This window comes from Macrobrachium rosenbergii, chromosome 14, assembly GCF_040412425.1.
Source record: "Macrobrachium rosenbergii isolate ZJJX-2024 chromosome 14, ASM4041242v1, whole genome shotgun sequence".
In the NCBI taxonomy this organism is placed as follows: Eukaryota; Metazoa; Arthropoda; class Malacostraca; order Decapoda; family Palaemonidae; genus Macrobrachium; species Macrobrachium rosenbergii.
In genome coordinates this window covers 46,779,467-46,797,375 of record NC_089754.1, presented here as the reverse complement: position 1 = coordinate 46,797,375, position 17,909 = coordinate 46,779,467, and the positions used below count along the sequence as shown (strand labels likewise).

The 17,909-nt window shown below is 33.9% G+C and overlaps 1 protein-coding gene across 1 annotated transcript; it reads right to left on the bottom strand.

The window, feature by feature from the left end:
• Alg10 (alpha-1,2-glucosyltransferase Alg10) lies at positions 1–17,334 on the bottom strand. The gene is made up of 5 exons (XM_067116795.1): positions 17,124–17,334; positions 15,681–15,864; positions 14,308–14,472; positions 11,443–11,570; positions 1–5,614 (listed from the first exon to the last, which is right to left on the bottom strand). Exons 1-5 carry the CDS (start codon positions 17,289–17,291, stop codon positions 4,880–4,882), a joined length of 1,380 nt encoding a protein of 459 aa, XP_066972896.1. The 5' UTR covers positions 17,292–17,334; the 3' UTR covers positions 1–4,879.
• Between the last annotated feature and the right edge of the window lie 575 nt (positions 17,335–17,909).

Sequence of the window (17,909 nt, the reverse complement as noted above, 5' to 3'; positions counted from 1 at the left end):
TAAAAAATCTGTTATTTTAATACATGTATAAATGAAAAGTGCACAGAATTAACATGGGAACAAATTCTTGCAACACACTCCAACTTGTAGTGAAAAACTGGATGACAAAATCAATTATAATAAATTGGATATTTTGTGTGAGCTATTAAATATGTTCACAGTATTCTAAATAAGGGAAATTGTACTTATGCAATTCATTTAGCCTTTACCAAAAGAGAGACTGCTCATGTTACATTATTGTCATCACTGTTATCATTTCACCATCACAATTACCACTAAACCACTATCATAAATGCAACTGTTACCAATACAGTACAACATGCTTTAGCTAGGCTATTAAGACTAAATTCCTATAATTATATATCTCTAGTATTTGTAATAACAAAACAATTTTCTGCTTTCTTTGGCACTTGAAACACATCCATGTATGGCAACCACTGCCAGAATTCAAGAAAAGATCACAAAAACCTCATGCTTTGAAGCTACCTAATAAGTTAAAAATTTTTTAATTATTTCAGGTTTTATAGATAATATTTTGGTGATATAGATTACAGATGACAGTTCAATTTTTCTAGTGAAAACCAACTCAACTACCTACACTTAGAACATTAATTTGGTGCAAAATTATTAATCCACTCATTTATAAACATGACAAAGCAGAACACTAATCTTAAGGGTGACATACACACCAGTTTAATTTCATGAAGCACTAATCAACACTTCTAAATATTTGAAAGCAATCATTTACTTTATACTGTACTGCTTTTACTTATAACAAAAATATATGATTCACTTGTAAAAGCTTTTTGCCCAACTAATAACATGGCTGCTGATCAAGTAAAAAGACCAAACCCAGAATCCCCATTTCAAACTAGCAAAGAGATGGAGAGTAGGCAGACAAGATCTTCAATGGGGAGAGGCTCCATCTTATTTGTTGCTGCTCTCACATGACTCCTACAGTATGGAACCTTATGGTACAGTAATCAATAGCTATGAGTAATAGTGACACTTCACTGAGGCAACACATTTGCACTTATGAAACAAAACATTGTTTATTTTTCTATTCATACAAATAATTAACCAGAGTGAGGGCAATAACTCCTGAGTCATCCTGGTTTGATATTTACTGCAATCATTATCAAATTAACACAGTAAACCCTCCATATTCACGGGAGATGCATACCACACACCCCCTGCGAATAGCTAAAATCCACGAATACTTAAAAGTCATGAAAATACAGTAATTAGTGAATGTTTCTCAGTGAAAAATACTGCGAATGGGCGAATTTTCCTCGAATAATGGGTAGATACGTTCCACAGAGAAATCCGCGAATACTGTAGGCGAGTCCGCGAATAGTGAGACTGCGAACACGGAGGTTTACTGCATTTGGTACCCGAGTCAATATTCATACTTTACAAGTATGTCATCTTTAAAACTCCTTTATAATGCCAAAGCCAGTTCACCCATTCCAAGCAGTAACACAAACTAAATACTAGCTCTAAGCATGAATTAAAGATGATAGAGGCATATCAATGAATAACACAGTTTTTATAAAGAAACCTTTCTTCTTAAATGCAGATGCTAAGGGTGCAGCTACCTAATGCCCTAATCTCACCTATGTCCCAAAAATAAGAAAAAAAGAATGAATGAAAAAAGTGGGGCTGAATCCTGAAGGATGTCATAAACATGTCTCAGAATGAAAGGAGGAGAATAATTTAATAACTAGAAAGTCAAAGTACAACCTCAAGATTATTAAATTGATTTTCAAACAGTAATTATGAGACCTGATGATCATTCTGTTACCGCCTGAGAGGAGGAACAATTCTTTGCTTGAGGTCTGTAGAACAAGGACTGAAGTAGTACCTATACAGGCCGTCCCTGGTTATTGACACTGATTCCGTTCCAACGGTGTGACGAAAAGCAAAAATCACTGATAACTGAAAATCAGTGATTTTCAGAAATTATCGGTGCCAATAACCAGAGATTGGCACCTCTGTTAGGTATGTATTGGAGACAATACCCGATTATTGGTGCCGAAAAGCGGAAGTTGGCGCATATTGGCACCGAAAATTGCCGATTTTCATAGCTAGACAAGTACCAGAAAACCGGATCACCGATAACCGGGGACTACCTGTATTTAAGAAGCAGTGGTCCCCCTTGCTGAAGTGAAAAAACTAAGAGAAAAGCTAGAGGTAAATCACTCATCAAATGAACTGCCTTTGAATCAATCCCACTGATGAGAAAAACACATGATGAAGCACACCATATGAACAATAAAAATCTATAACAGATGAACAGATGATATTTCAAAACCAATTTAAGCTAACTGGAAATAAGCAATATCTCCAAAGGAAGTCAAAGTAACCTGACTACCCAAAAGGTTTAAAAAAATTGAAGTATAGTACTGATAGGAAATGAGGAAATGATATATACAGTAACAGTGACTAAAGGAGTATTCCCCAGTGTTGAATGTTCACAGGATTGACTTTGTTGATAAATGAAACAAAGGACTTTGACACAGAGTGGAAAGAACTGAAGGGACTAGGAGATGAAGAAGAAATATGGACAGCCAGATCAACGAAAGCACAAACAGAATAGGATGATTAGAGAAGTTCATTAATGATGAGGAAAAAAGGAGTTGGTGGAACAGAACCCAAAGAAACACTACTTGAAATGGGGATACATCTGATTTTCCATCAACAGCAGCAATCTAAAGGGCTATGAAAAATACTACCCCGGGTAATACATTCATAAATATGAAGTTTGGCTAATATAGCCTTACATGAGGCAGTTAAATACAATAATTCAGGTGTTTTAGAAAGTCTTGGGAAAAATTTCAGATAAATTTTGAAATTAATCAAAATAGAAGTTACAATAATATACCAGTTAGAAAGATGAGAGTAATCTCATCTCCTCAAGAAGGGTGTCTATAAACCGAAGCATTACCTCCCTAAGATTAGATGCACAAGGAAAGCAATAAAAATAATTTTATAGCTAGTGACCTCTAGAAGAGCTAAATTCTTCTCCCACAAAGAGTTAAACTAAAAATGAGATGACCTCCTGGAGATATCCCAGTGCTGTGCCTTTAGGGTCACAAAAAGCCTGGTACAACCTTGATGACACAACCTTGTCCTCTTTTGGTATCATCAGTAATTTCATTCATCGTAACAATGTAAGCTTTCTGCTCTGACTAAGAGCTTCATCAGCAAATGAACAACAAATATTCTTGTCATATCAGTCTTCCTACAACTTAAATCTTGGTGATGAAGTGGAGTAGTACAAATGGTAACCTCAATAATCGTCATTCTCTCATGTGAGTTACTTCTGCTAAAACACAATGCAGTTTGTCAAGTTTTCTGGATGCAGCAAATGCTGGTTGGATATTGACTTGGTTTGGTAAATGTCCAAAGAACATTTATCATCCAATTCTGATTTACTTTCAACTGTTTACATGAGCCTCTTTTGTCACAAAGACTGATGGATAACAAAAGTTCTCTCAAAAGTGAAAGTCTATTAAGAATTTGGAATTTCATGGATTAATCCTTAATATCGCCCACAGCTGACCTTTCCTTAATCTTGGACATCTGTGTCAAGTGCTTCAAATTTTTTGGAATCATGACTGTTGGATTGAAAACATACAAAAGCAAATAAAAACAGAAATGTGATTGCTTTGAATGGGATTCTGTTGATGTCCCAAAGGACTCTGGGATCCAGTTGCTGACACACATAAAAATTACATTGCTCTAAACCAATGAAAGACATAAATAGTAGGACAAAAAATTCTCTTTAAAAGCAACTACTTGAATGCTCATAGCAAAATGTATACACTTGCAAAATCATTACCATAACATCAGACACACTCACAAACACTAAATCTGATGAGTGACTATGACAATACAAATATAAAAGCCAGATACTTGCAATTGTCATTTAGAAACTTTGTTGCCAGTTAGAGGTTGAATTCAGAACTGTCCCTTCACAAGACAGACAATCATGGCATTAGGAAAGTACATGAACAGGGTTTTTCCAACATGAACACACGTGCATTTATAAAATCTGTTCATTAGAACATATCAATACAGGACGCTGTAAAGATTAAGTATTGATAAAATAACTCTCTGTTACTAAGAGCAACACTGAAGCCAAGACAGATGACACCATGTGTCATATTTCTTATGCTTTTTCTTGTAACTATGGACAAAATATATTCAACCGCTTTAAAGATATCTTGATTGTAAATTACGAGTCATTCACTCTCCCACAAAAGGCAGTAAAACCTATTGCTTAGAAAATTTTTACTTATGCATTCTACTTTAAAACACAGAACTTTAATTCACAACAAAAACATTCAGCTTCTATAATATTTGTAAATTCGTCTACAATAAGTTACATATCAACATAAAGCAATTCAAGAAGCTAAAAAGATTATATTTCAAGACAGGATTTCTTTCTCATTACAAAACATTTCCCTCCTTTAGGGAAAATTTTGAGCAAAAAATATATTATTTAACATTTAAACAGTCCAGGATGATTGCTAAGAGGTCAGCTTTTGAACTTCATGATAACATGATATGGGTTAAATTCCCAGCACTGGTAACAAGGAGATGTGGGTTTAAGACTGTAACGTAAGCTTCTGTGATGTGACAGTGTGATCTGCACAACTGGCAGGTTAAGACTCACATATATTTACATAAGTATATCATTCAGTACCATATGTTTCTACACATTCTTCTTTTGAATGCTTTCCTCAACTGCAACTGACACACAGGAAAAGGGGAAAATTTATGTTCAGACCTTGCAGCTACAAATACAAGGACTTTACGAAGAAAACCCCACCTAAAGTTACCAACTTCACCAAAAAGAACTTAACTTCATGAACTACCATATGATTCTTTGTGGTTCTGAACTGTCTTCCCAATAAAATGTTTTACTGACAAAAATATAAAGTGTCACAGCATTTATGAAAAGAAAGTAGAGTGTCTCTATACCAAGCTGCCACCAGTTTTTGGAGACGTTTTGTATGCGTGCCATTAAGAAAGGTATGATAAAGTACCTGAACTCTAAAAGCTTTTGGGGAACAACTGAAGCTACAAGGCACCCTACAAATAAAACCTTGAACAAGAAATTACAACGCTGAATACTTGTGTGAACCATATATGCGCCAAACATATAAACAGGGACCATTAGGTACCTAATAATAGAAAACCTGCCATAAAATCTATTCCATAAATAGAAAGTATAGTGCCTGTTATCTGCTAAAAGATATGGGTGGACAAGTGTATTGGATTGGATTACCATTACACCTATCATTAATACTGCCACACTACATGCAAGATTATCTTTACACAATTTAATGAAAGGGCGCACATGATTTGGGGCATACGGTAGTGAAAAAATCAAAAAGAAAAGACAGAAATACCCTAACTGTGGGAGATGAACAGTTGCTTCATGAGCTTTACGATCACCAACTACAATACCACCATTGTATAAGACAAAAGCAATAAATGACATCAAAACAATGCTATAGCTTAAGGTATCATACACAAGGTCTGTCAAAACTTCTGCTAAGCGATATGGCTTTGTAGCAATCTTCTTGAGTTTTTTCAGCAACATCTGGAATTCAAGAAACAATAAGAAACTTTTCATACTAAAATACATATAGTACAGTAAAACCAACTGAATAACTAAAGAACTGGCCACTTTAGGAAGGAAAATTTTCACTTATTGGATATAGCTATACAGGCAGTCCCCGGTTAACGGTGGGCTCGGTTAACAGTGATCCGGTTTTTACGGCGCTTGTCTAGCGCCGAAAATCGGCAATTTTCGGCACCGAAAATCGCCAATTTCCGCTTATCGGCGCCGATAACTGGGTATTGGCGTCGATACATAACTAACAGAGGTGCCGATAACTGAAACTCGGTGCTTTTCGGCGCCGATAACCCCTGAAAATCGCCAATTTTCAGTTATCATCACACCCTCAGAAACAGAACCCCTCCAATAACCGGGGACTGCCTGTAATATTTAAAGCATGAATAAATGCATCATACACATCAACTTCAGTACAAGAACCTATTCTGCAGCCCTTTCCAAGGGAAAATCACATAAATGCCTACTTTTCCCATATTAATTTTCTACATAAATGGAATTTCTAACGTACAAGGTCTTGTAAGAACATTCAAACAAATAGAAAATAAATTTATGTAAATTATTGTGAAGATTTTCATTTTGACCTTAATGAAAATCTACCATATGCAAATCCTCGCTAAACTTTTTATTTCACCAATCAGATAGGCCAAGGCCTCTATATCTTTATGACAGAAACTGTAATGAAATTAGTTGAAAAATCATGAAACAACAGTGGTTTTAAATCATGTCACTACTGTTTGCCCTTACTGTTTACTTATTGGTTTGGTTCCAAGACCTTGCCATAAGTAAAAAAATCATCTAGTTTTGAATCCCTTTATATATATATATATATATATATATATATATATATATATATATATATATATATATATATATATATATATATATATATATATATATATATATATATATATATATATATATATATATATATATATATATATATATATATATATATATATATATATATATATATATATATATATATATATATAATATATATATATACAGTGAACCCTCACTTATGGTTCAACTATCATGATTCATGACTTCGCAGATTTTTTTCCATTACGTATGTATATTATAAGAGAAAATATATAGCGGATTTTCCGGAAATTTCAAAAATAGTCGCGATATATGAAGACCCAAATATTTCATTAATTCCATTAATAATTATTAATACCTGCTAGTACTGTTGGTTCATTGCATTATGACATATAATTCAGTACAAAATGAAGTTAAACAAAAGATGCTTCACTGCATCGCGGATTTTTCAGAAATATTCAGCGAAAAATTAAAATGAAAAAGTACCACCATATCGGCAGCCATATTGCGGGAAAACAGCTATGTTTCATCATGTTACGTGGAGAAGAACGGCTTAAGTAGACCGACGTGCAAGGACTGGAAGCTTCGTATATACCCACAGGCACTCGGACAAGGCATGTGAGTGGTACATAAGAGAATATCTTATCACTGTTGATGTTTCATCTTAAATCACTGTAAAAATAATTAAAATCCAATTTCATACGTAAGCAACTCAAGGATACTGTATACAGTCTCGTCCCAAGCTACTGTGCTGTACAGTACACCATCTCCATCTCTCTCTCTCTCTCTCTCTCTCTCTCTCTCTCTCTCTCTCTCTCTCTCTCAATGAAATATGAATTACTGTATCATAAACTTTTATGTACAGAATTAAAAATAATTTCATTGACAAATTTGTTTCTTTTAACAACTAAAAAATTATTTTCCTAATTCTTTCGTTAGTAGTGAGCAGCTTCAGTCAGCTGATTCTCAAAACGTAAACATTACAAATATGGGACGATCTTTTTTTTATGCATATTACTGTGATAGGAGATCAAAATAGTAATACAGGCACTGGACAAGGCACGTGAGTGGTACATAAGAGAATATCTTATCACTGTTGATGTTTCATCTTAAATCACTGTAAAAATAATTAAAATCCGAATTTCATACATAAGCAACTCAAGGATACTGTATACTCTCTCATCACCAGCTTGTCAAGACTTAGTCAAGACTTAGTCTCGTCCCAAGCTACTGTGCTGTACAGCACGCTCTCTCTCTCTCTCTCTCTCTCTCTCTCTCTCTCTCTCTCTCTCTCTCTCTCTCTCTCTCTCTCTCTCTCTCTCAATGAAATATGAATTACTGTATCATAATCTTTTATGTACAGAATTAAAAATAATTTCATTGATAAATTTGTTTCTTTTGGCAACTAAAAATTATTTTCCTAATTCTTTCGTTAGTAGTGAGCAGCTTCAGTCAGCTGATTCTCAGAACGTAAACATTACAAATATGGGACGATCTTTTTTTTTATGCATATTACTGTGATAGGAGATCAAAATAGTAATACAGTGTTTAAGTGCATAGGAAGTGTTTATAACAGTGTGGGAAAGGCTATACAGTAAAGCCTTTAAATATATACCATGTATATACAGTATATGCCTCCCTAGGGAGGGGCCAATGCTACTGCTGAATTTCACTTATCGCTGGGGTTCTGGCCCCATTATCCGCGATAGACGAGGGATCACTGTATATATATATATATATATATATATACTGTATATATATATATACTGTATATATATATATATATATATATATATATATATATATATATATATATATATATATATATATATATATATATATATATATATATATATATATATATATATACTGTATATATGTAAGGGATTCAAAACTAGATGATTTTTTTATTTATAGGACATATATATATATATATATATATATATATATATATATATATATATATATATATATATATATATATATATATATATATATATATATATATATATATATATATATATATATATATATATATATATATATATATATATAGCCACCATATACTGTATAGAGTATCTACATGTGTACATAACCTACACACCTCCTCCTGCATACAATATGTCCTATAAATAACCAGTATATTACCTATCTTACTTAAAACAATGTAAATAGTTTTTTGTTCTGCTTTTCTTTTAAAGAGTTATTATTCAATAGGTATACATGAAGAAAGAAATTTTGAGGATTAAGAAAACGTTTGGAAGAAAGACTGATATTTACAATAAAATGACATTCTATGAATTCAGGTATTTCTAAGCCAAAATTCAGGTGGAATGTTAGGCTGAAATGTGGACTAAGTCACATAAGTTGGCTAAGGCACCAACCACCCACTGAGATATTACTGCTAGAGAATACAGGATCCTTCAAAAATTTATCAATTCTTGTTCTTAAACTGGCTGGAGTTCAGCAAAATCCTGGACCTATGCATTCTGGACACTGCCTGTTTTGTGTTAAGCAATGCAATATTAAAGGAATACATGGTAACAGGAATTATTTTTTGTAGTTGCCTCTGGCAAAATTATATTTTGTACAATGCACTGTGTATGTGGGTGCCATGGGGACAAAGTTATAATGGTTTGAGGCAGACATAACAAATTTTCATTTGTGTTCCAACTTGCACTGCAATTCAGACTTAGGTGATACCATTTTTGACAGTCTTCTCATCATCATGGCTAAGATTCAGTACAATAAAAGAATGGCATCTGTGTGGCCTTTCAGTGCCCACCACAGAGATGGTTTGATTCTGTTTCTCCTACTGATTGCCATGGTCTAAGAGCTTTTGACTTCACTTCTGAATCTGACTTTAATACAAATTAGGTCAAGCACAAATATGGTAAAACAAATCATTTATAACTAACTAACAAGTATGGTAATTGCTTGGATCTATTATTTACCGATTCCCTTGGTGTTACAATCAGTACTGTTGGGTCTTCCAACTGGAACCTCTGATCATTCTTTAGTCCCTTCAATCAATAAAACTGAGGAAGCTGTTTTGTCATACTCTTGTAAGATATAAATTAAATCTCCAGCAGACTGGAATGGAATTCTGAGTGATTTTCACTTCTTCATTGGTTACAATTGTATAGATCTATTCAGCCTACTGTTCCTTTAAATAATAGCTTTGTCAAAATAATATGTAGGTGACGTCCTTCTCGTTTGTTGAATCACTGTATCAAAACAAAGCCTAGTTCAATAAAAATTGTTGAAGTACTTACTTAGGAAAATCTTTGATCTGATTTGACATGGAATAATCATACCAAACTATACTTGACTAAAGTTCAAAACAAATCTTTTCTAGTATGACACGAACACTAATAATGGGTTACTTTCAAATCTGCCCTTTATGGTGTAGACTCAACAGTATCTCTTTTTTTTTTTTTACCAGAGGGATCTTTCACTCACTGTCCTAAAGAAAAAGCAACCCTTTTGGCAAATGAGACTATCAGTAATGAGAATATGATAAACTCAAGGTGCCTCATTTCTAAAACATTCATGTTAGCTAGTTTCTGAATGTTTGTCGGCAAGACATCTCAATGCCTATACTAAAAGTAATCATAATCATCTGTTCACTAGTTTGCAAGTCTGGTTTTTGCAAGGGCTTAGGTTCAAATTTTGCGCAAATGCTGCACAATACCATAAGTCTCATGTCACAGTTTACCTGTTCAGGCAAATGCTGTTCCTAAGACCACTATCTCTCAACACTTTTAACAGCTTAGTTGGTCATTCAATTAACATGAATTTCAAAACATGCTGGTGGGAAATATTTGAAAACTGAATCTGCCATGTGCCAAGCACTATTCAAAATCCAGGTGAAAGATGCTTCTGACAACTGCTTCATATTTCATTTCCATGCTTTTTATTCACTTAATGGTATCTTTCTAAACTGTTTTCTCCTTTGATATTACAGCCTGCAGCAGACTATGTTGTCTTTCAGCTCTCCACTATTGTGTTATCAGATTGTGTCTGGGCTTAAAATATATTAACAACTTTATTCCATGGAGCTAATAGAATTCTCTGGCTATATCTTCCCATTAAATCTTCAGAACTAACCATTATCAGTTATATGGCCATTCACTTGTCCACCCTACAAGTGTTCCTTGTGATTGACACACCTGTCAACGCATTCCAAAATTCTTATTTTTCTTTTTTCGGTCTTCCTAATTGTAGTAAGTACTGTATACAGAGAACATGTGCTTTACGGTCTTTCCTCAGATCATTTCCATCACCATCATTCTTTCATTTATTCATCCAACTTCTGTCATGTCTCCTGTTGTCTAATCTTTGACCAGAATGTCTATTCCACTTTGTTTTGACTCATAGCCACAGAAAAATATTTTTCTGTCATTTCCTGTTGTTTCTTTACATGATAAATGTCAAAAGATCTTCTACCAGCATCTCCTCTACCTTTCTATTTTTTTATGTTTTTTTACAAAATTCATTGTGAAAATTTATACAAGTTTCATATTACCTTACTGACAAATTCAACCCAACAAAATCTGTCTGGCTTGGGACTGGCTGTTGGCAAGCCATTAAGTCTTTTCGAATTTTATAACCAATAGGCTTGGAATTTTCAACAGTACAAAAAATGCATGGTATATAAAGTGCTATTCAATGTAAAGGGAAAGAAGAAAATATATGGTGAATACGGCAAACTATTCTGTGTACAGTATGTGTGGGCAAAGGAAAAGTACTGTACATAGAGAAAGGGACTCCAAATCAAATTGTCTAGCCAACCTTCGAATGACCTGTTTTTTCTAGCGGTATTACAGTGACACCTCAGACGTGGTTGGTGCCTTGGCCAACCTGCAACCTTTACCATACGTACTATTATTATAATGAAATAAAACTTGTGATAATCTAGCAATACAAAGGTATCTAAATGTACAAATGTAAATATGTGCTTGACTTACCCTTATATCACTGAAAGTCATGATAGGAGATTTAAGAACCCTGATGCCAAGAACATCTGATGCTAACAGGACAAACATGAATCCAACCCAAACAATATTTGTCTGTCTAATGACAAAAGCCACTGCACCTAAAGTATATGAAAAAAAAATGCATTTTAAGGAAACATGATGAAAAATAGTTCAGAGAGTAAATAAATCCAACCTGACTGAAAATTAGAACCTTTTATGTAATTTCAGTATTTCATACAACCCTTTCATACAAACCCATGTAGACTTGCATAAAAACATTAACTCCAGTATAGTACTGCCTACTATATGCAATACAATATTTTCCAGTTTTAAGATTTTGCAATTCTATATAGACCACTGACAACAGGGAACCTTTTACAGTACACTAGATGGTCTTAAATGTGCTACGCAGAGCCCCTGCAGTTCCATAATGGAATGCTTTCTACCTTTTACTTTTATCCTCTTCCTCTGGTTTATTCTCGCCTAATATCAAAATGTCTTTAACTTGACTTAGTTCCAGTTTTCATCTCTCAATCAAGAACAACAACTTCAGTACAGCACAATTTATCTAGAAATATGAATCCGTAGTCTGGTCAAACTTCTTAAAAATAATCATAAAAAATCAAGGCAAGAGAGGACTGACCCCAAGTAGGGTATAAAAGTACTACCTCACCTTTTTCCAGTTATTTTAATACTTTGGTTTGCTAGTGTTAGTGTCTTCCCACTGTTGTAATCATTCACTGTGACCAAGTAGTGCATCATTTTTGAATAAACATTAGTATCTAACAACTGATCCCTGGTCAACTACAGCTCATATTTTCAGATGACGATGATTTCATTGTACTACAATAATAGGTGGGGAGAGAAAACCCAATGTTTGTAATTGACACCACTTGCCTTCTCACAGGCTCTTTCCAGTGATGATAAAGGCTCACACGTATTCTTCAACAGTGTACTTTTTCCCTACATATTTAGTTTATACAGAAAAACCATTCACGGTACCTACATGAAGGCAGTAGTATTTTGAAAATCTACTTTATGAAGAGAATTACTATAAACAGGAGGATGCTGGCATAACAGAGTGACCAATAGGGAATGTGACATTTGAAGATGTTAGGAGAGCTCTTTAGAAAATGAAAATTGGAAACATCATAGGGCCATCAAGAATAATATGCAGTCTGCTAAGAGCAGCTTGAGAACCGAGCACTGATTAGTGGACTTGAGTCTATCAAGTATGACACAGACTGACTGATTTACCAGTATATTATCTGGTGTTACAATAATATAAATATATCAGTAAAATCAACTTTGTCTTTTTGTAACATCAATTTTTTTGGTATAGTTATAAACACAAAAACTACTAACACAAAATAACATTTCATAAATGCTATAAATTGGTAACTAATGTAAAATTCACAATTGTAAAACAAAATCATAAAAGCATTATAGACCGTACAGGTAACACTCTACTAACAGATTTTCAACTTACAAACTTCTGTGTCAACATGCTAAGCATGATATACAAACTTTATTTCATTCCTTTTATTGCCACTTTTTCCAGGGAAGCCTGAAGATTTTTGTACATTATAGTTTCTTTTATGTACAAACAAACTGGCTTGACAATTACTGCACAGTGTTATATGCCATAAGATAGCTACAATGCTGGATGCCCAGGACAACTTTGTTGGACTTACAAGCAAACCGAACTTCCAAACAAGCTCTTGGAATGCATAACATTCGTCTGTATAGGGACTACCTGTGTCGTTACTAAAGTCTGCCATTATAAATAAATTATCTTTAGGTAAGAAGTCTAGCTCTTTCTATAAACTTAAAACTACCACTATGGTTAAAGTTTGTTCCTTTTTGAGCATTCAAGAGAGATAATTGCTGTTGCCATTCCGACATTCAAAAAGGAAATATCTTCTAAGGTCGCCAAGGCTGCGACACTTTACTAGCAAGTGTTGCACAGTCAATGGTACTAAACAGTCATATCAATTCCCTTAAGTCTAAACATTGTCAGATAGTAGAAAGTCCCTTCTCTACTGCAAGTCATATCAATCCCTCTTAAGTCTAAACATTATCAGATGGTAGAAACTCCCTTCTCAGTTCCTACTATGGTTTTTGGACTCAAACACAGGGATTCATTCCAAGTGTTCAAGAACCCCCACCCCAACCACAGCAACAAGTGACAAAGAGAGTTGTGAATACATGGTATAAATCATGAGGTGTGGATTGTAATGAGGTGCAAAGTGTGGCATAGGCTCAACTATGGAGGGGATGCCTTATGCTTACTGTGCATAGCAACCTTGTGAATTACTATACTTGTTTTTATGAAACTCTTTATTTTGTTCTTTAAATGAAGATGGAAGATATCATCTGAAATGCATTGCATTCATCCAGAATAGTGCAATTTAGACCATTAAATTGCTAAAAAAAAAAAAAATGCAATGAAAAATGCGATCATACAATGATAAAACAGCCCTGAAAGACAAGGAATTTGTATAAATGAAAACATAGTATCAGACTAAATATAATTTTTTTATATATGAGTAATTTCAATATTCCTTAGAATGCCAAATATTTTAGGTTTCAAATATTATGTATATATTTTTTAAATATATGCATGAAGGAAAGCTAACAATTTACCCATGCCCTTCTTGGTTAGTCTAAAGCATTCTGCACTCAAAGAGAAAAGAATTATATAAAAATATTGAAAACACTAACCATCATAATGCTTGCAGCTAACCAAAGGTATCCAAAGAAATTATATTAATAACTACTGTACCCACAATAAGTAGATATTTTTACACCACTCATTACATAATAAAAATAAAAGAGATAAAGATGAAAACATACCCATTATTCCTGCAGCATTAGGAGCACGGTGAAGATGCAGGAGTATCATAATAAACACAACCAAAGTGGACAACACATCTGTGTAGTACAAAAATGTGAACCAGTACATCACAGGTAATAAAGACAAATTCACAGCAGATAACATCAGTTTCCAGTGATCGACCTGAAAAAAAATATAAATTGGAATGGAAGTCATTTGGAAACAGGTAATACTGTATAGTCCATATCCAAATAATAGATTCCTTTATAATAACTGAAATGCAACACAATATCACCTACTTAACCGCTCTTTATTGTGTCAGATACTCTTGAGACCTTGGCTACTAGCTGCTTACATAATACTGTATACTGTTTAACTGCATGTTTACTATTATGGTTACCAAGAAACTAAAGAAGCAACTGACAAAATGAGATGCAGACCTGGACTTAGAGCTAAGTAGCAGTTTAGACTCAAGTTCTACATGTGCACAACCTTCACTAACACATATATCTCAGGAGGCTTGTAGGTTTTATACAGAAATTTATAGTCAAAGATATAAAAAGTGAGAGTGGAGTCAATGAGAGACAGCATAAATGCAAAAATGGTGATGCATATATACAAATCTTGTCCTATCCATCATTATCTTTACTTTTAATACCTACAGGGTATATAGCAAATGACAGTCTGTGACTCCTTTAATACCTTTAATATAAATTTACTATAAAATATAAATACACTGCTATATTAATAATTATTAAAAATATCAAATAATTATTAAAAATTAATATCATACATACAGTAATTAACTATACCTTATTTTATTAGTCTTCTTGATACATAACGTACCTTCTGAATATATATAAGGTAAGGATCGTAATAGTCAAGGTAGTTACATGGATAATAATCACATTTGCACATACAGGTTATACAAATGATGAATATGAGTAATGTACAAAATAAATTTTACAGGCCTTGCAACCTTGAACTCATTGCTCTTCAGCAGATGAGAATGTCTACACAAAAAGTTATTCAGCAAATCACCAGGAACTTGACAAACCTTGTGCACACATACCAACATACTGAAGTTAGCTGATCCTTTATGTTCTACAACTAAATGAGATATCTAGGACTTGACATAACTTTTTTGTAGTACTGTAAGATGCACAAAACTAACCTACACTGCATATGCATCACCTCCTCTTTACTAACTCTTGTATGCTACCTAGGCCTACTCTCAACTAGTCAACAGCAGCACTTGTATAGCTTTACTGCAGTGCTGTAAGACATACAAAATTATCCTCCACTTTATATTAAGTCTCCACGTACGGTATAGCATATCCTAATAAACACAATATTTAATTATAATCAATCCTTTAATAAATAGTACCCTACCTTTTTCCATGTAAGTACACCAACAATTTGTGTAGAGTAGATAACATGAATGCTGATGCAACCAAATTTGTGATTCGTAGAGAAAAGACATCACAAAGTCTTCGTCCCAGAATCCAAGAAACGGGTCCATTTAGTCCAATGGAAAATAGGTATAAACCAGGAAGCGTAGTTATTTTATCATCCCACTGAAAATATACAAAAGAAGTTGCATACAAATTTTTATATAGCTAAAAGAGTGTTGTTAGTAACTATGTATGAGATTATTATGAAGTTTAACCTAACCTAACAACTATCTATGCATGAGTGCAATACTACATTCTCAGGTAAATACACAGCAATTCACAAGTGTTTAGTTATATACCTGTACACTGTGGAACATCACAACTGAATTAGTTTGCATTCCCAGTTTATCATTATTTAAGTCAACTGATATGTAAAATTCTTAAAATCAAGTAACAGTTTATAAAATGCATATTGTTCCTTACATGTCTATACTGCCTTGCACTAACGTTTGTAAACTAAAAATAATATAATCAGAAAAGTATTTGTTGAATATAAATAACCTACCTACCAACCACTACATCTGTTACCTCAAAAATTCAGAGAACTACTACTTAAAATTTTAAGAGAAACTATATGAGATTTGCTTTTCAAAGATTAATTGTTTTCATTGAGAGGCACCAAACCAGAGCCACATTCTCGGGCTTTAAAAGTTTTGTGTTTGTTACTGATTAGGCTATCATGTGAATCATGTATATTGTGGACTGCTTGTCTTTGTGATTTATGTATCTCTAACCATTCCTGTTAGTGGAATTAATCTCATTCTTGCTTTTCCCAACCCAAAACCACTCCTGATCTACTGGGGTCCTCGAAAAACCTAATTGATGGATAGGGCTATAGGGGACTGGGCAAAAAAGTAGTTATCACTAGCAATAACGGTTATGAATGCAGAAAACAAACGATAACTGAGACACTTTAAAGTTTATTCTTTGGTGACAATTAGCCTAAAACGTCATGTAGCCTATTCATCAATGACTGGAGTAACATTCAAAGGCCCTTCTCAGTACACAAGAAAAAACAACAATCACTATCATTCTGCCGTTGGTAATAGTTAAAATTAAAATTTGAAGTGGCTCAAGAGTAAATCTGAGCACGATATTTCCAAGGTTTGCAATGGCTTTAAAGCAAATGAATGACAACAAATTTTAATAGGGATGCATCCTAACCTAACCTTCCCCTAACCACCCAATTGCACCGTGCCCGGACCTGGGGCCTTCACTCCTAAAACATCCCACCCCACCAAAATTGGACACCGTGCATTGCAGAACGAAGTGTGTGCGACTATTTTGCAGCATTACCTTACAGTGGACCAGGCCTTTGTAGGCTCTTACGAGTTTAGGCTAAGACTAGCCTGACAGAACAAACCCGGCCTAGTCTATCTCACCTCATGAAAATTCCCGTCACAAATTTTCTGTGCTTGAGGTATGTGGAAAATTTCATCGACAAAGGCTTTTGGTTGCACTGTGTACACTATCACAAAAAATACGTATGTTACAGCTGTAAAACAGCCTATGACTAGGGGGAAAATGAACGCAGGCTGCGGCGTTCCCATGTCTGTTGTTTACAAAGTGACATATTATTGTAGCGCATGTTTCAGCATACAATAATCTGACTTGCATACAACTTCAAATGCTAGACTATGCCGTCTCTTAGCAATTTAAGTGCATTTGGCAATTTTTTACAATTCCTCTAAGCACATGGTTTTTGACAATTGGATATAGGTCTAAAAATTACATAATGGCAGGCGCTCTCGCAAAGACCATAATAAAATGAACACTTTAATAAATGCTACAAACTATCTGCTAGAAACACTTCAAATCGCTTATTATACTAAATCGTTTTTCTAGTTCTGTCATATTAGTTTATAACTTTAAAATTATATGGGTAAAATTGCCTGAATGATAAGTACCAAAGATTTTGATTGTTTTAATATTATATTCGTTATTGTACTTTTAACTTATACACATATAATTTCTATAATTAAAAATAAAATGTACTGATGACCAAAATTATTAGTATTCTATAGTTTTTCTTAATAAACATACAAGATGGAATAGGGCAGCTTTGCGTTTCGGCTGTTTCCTTGATGGAACCGCAACGCCTGAAAGCCTCTTCCCGATCCACTGATGTTGAATTGACTGCTACAGCAAAGCAAAATTTCAACGTCTTT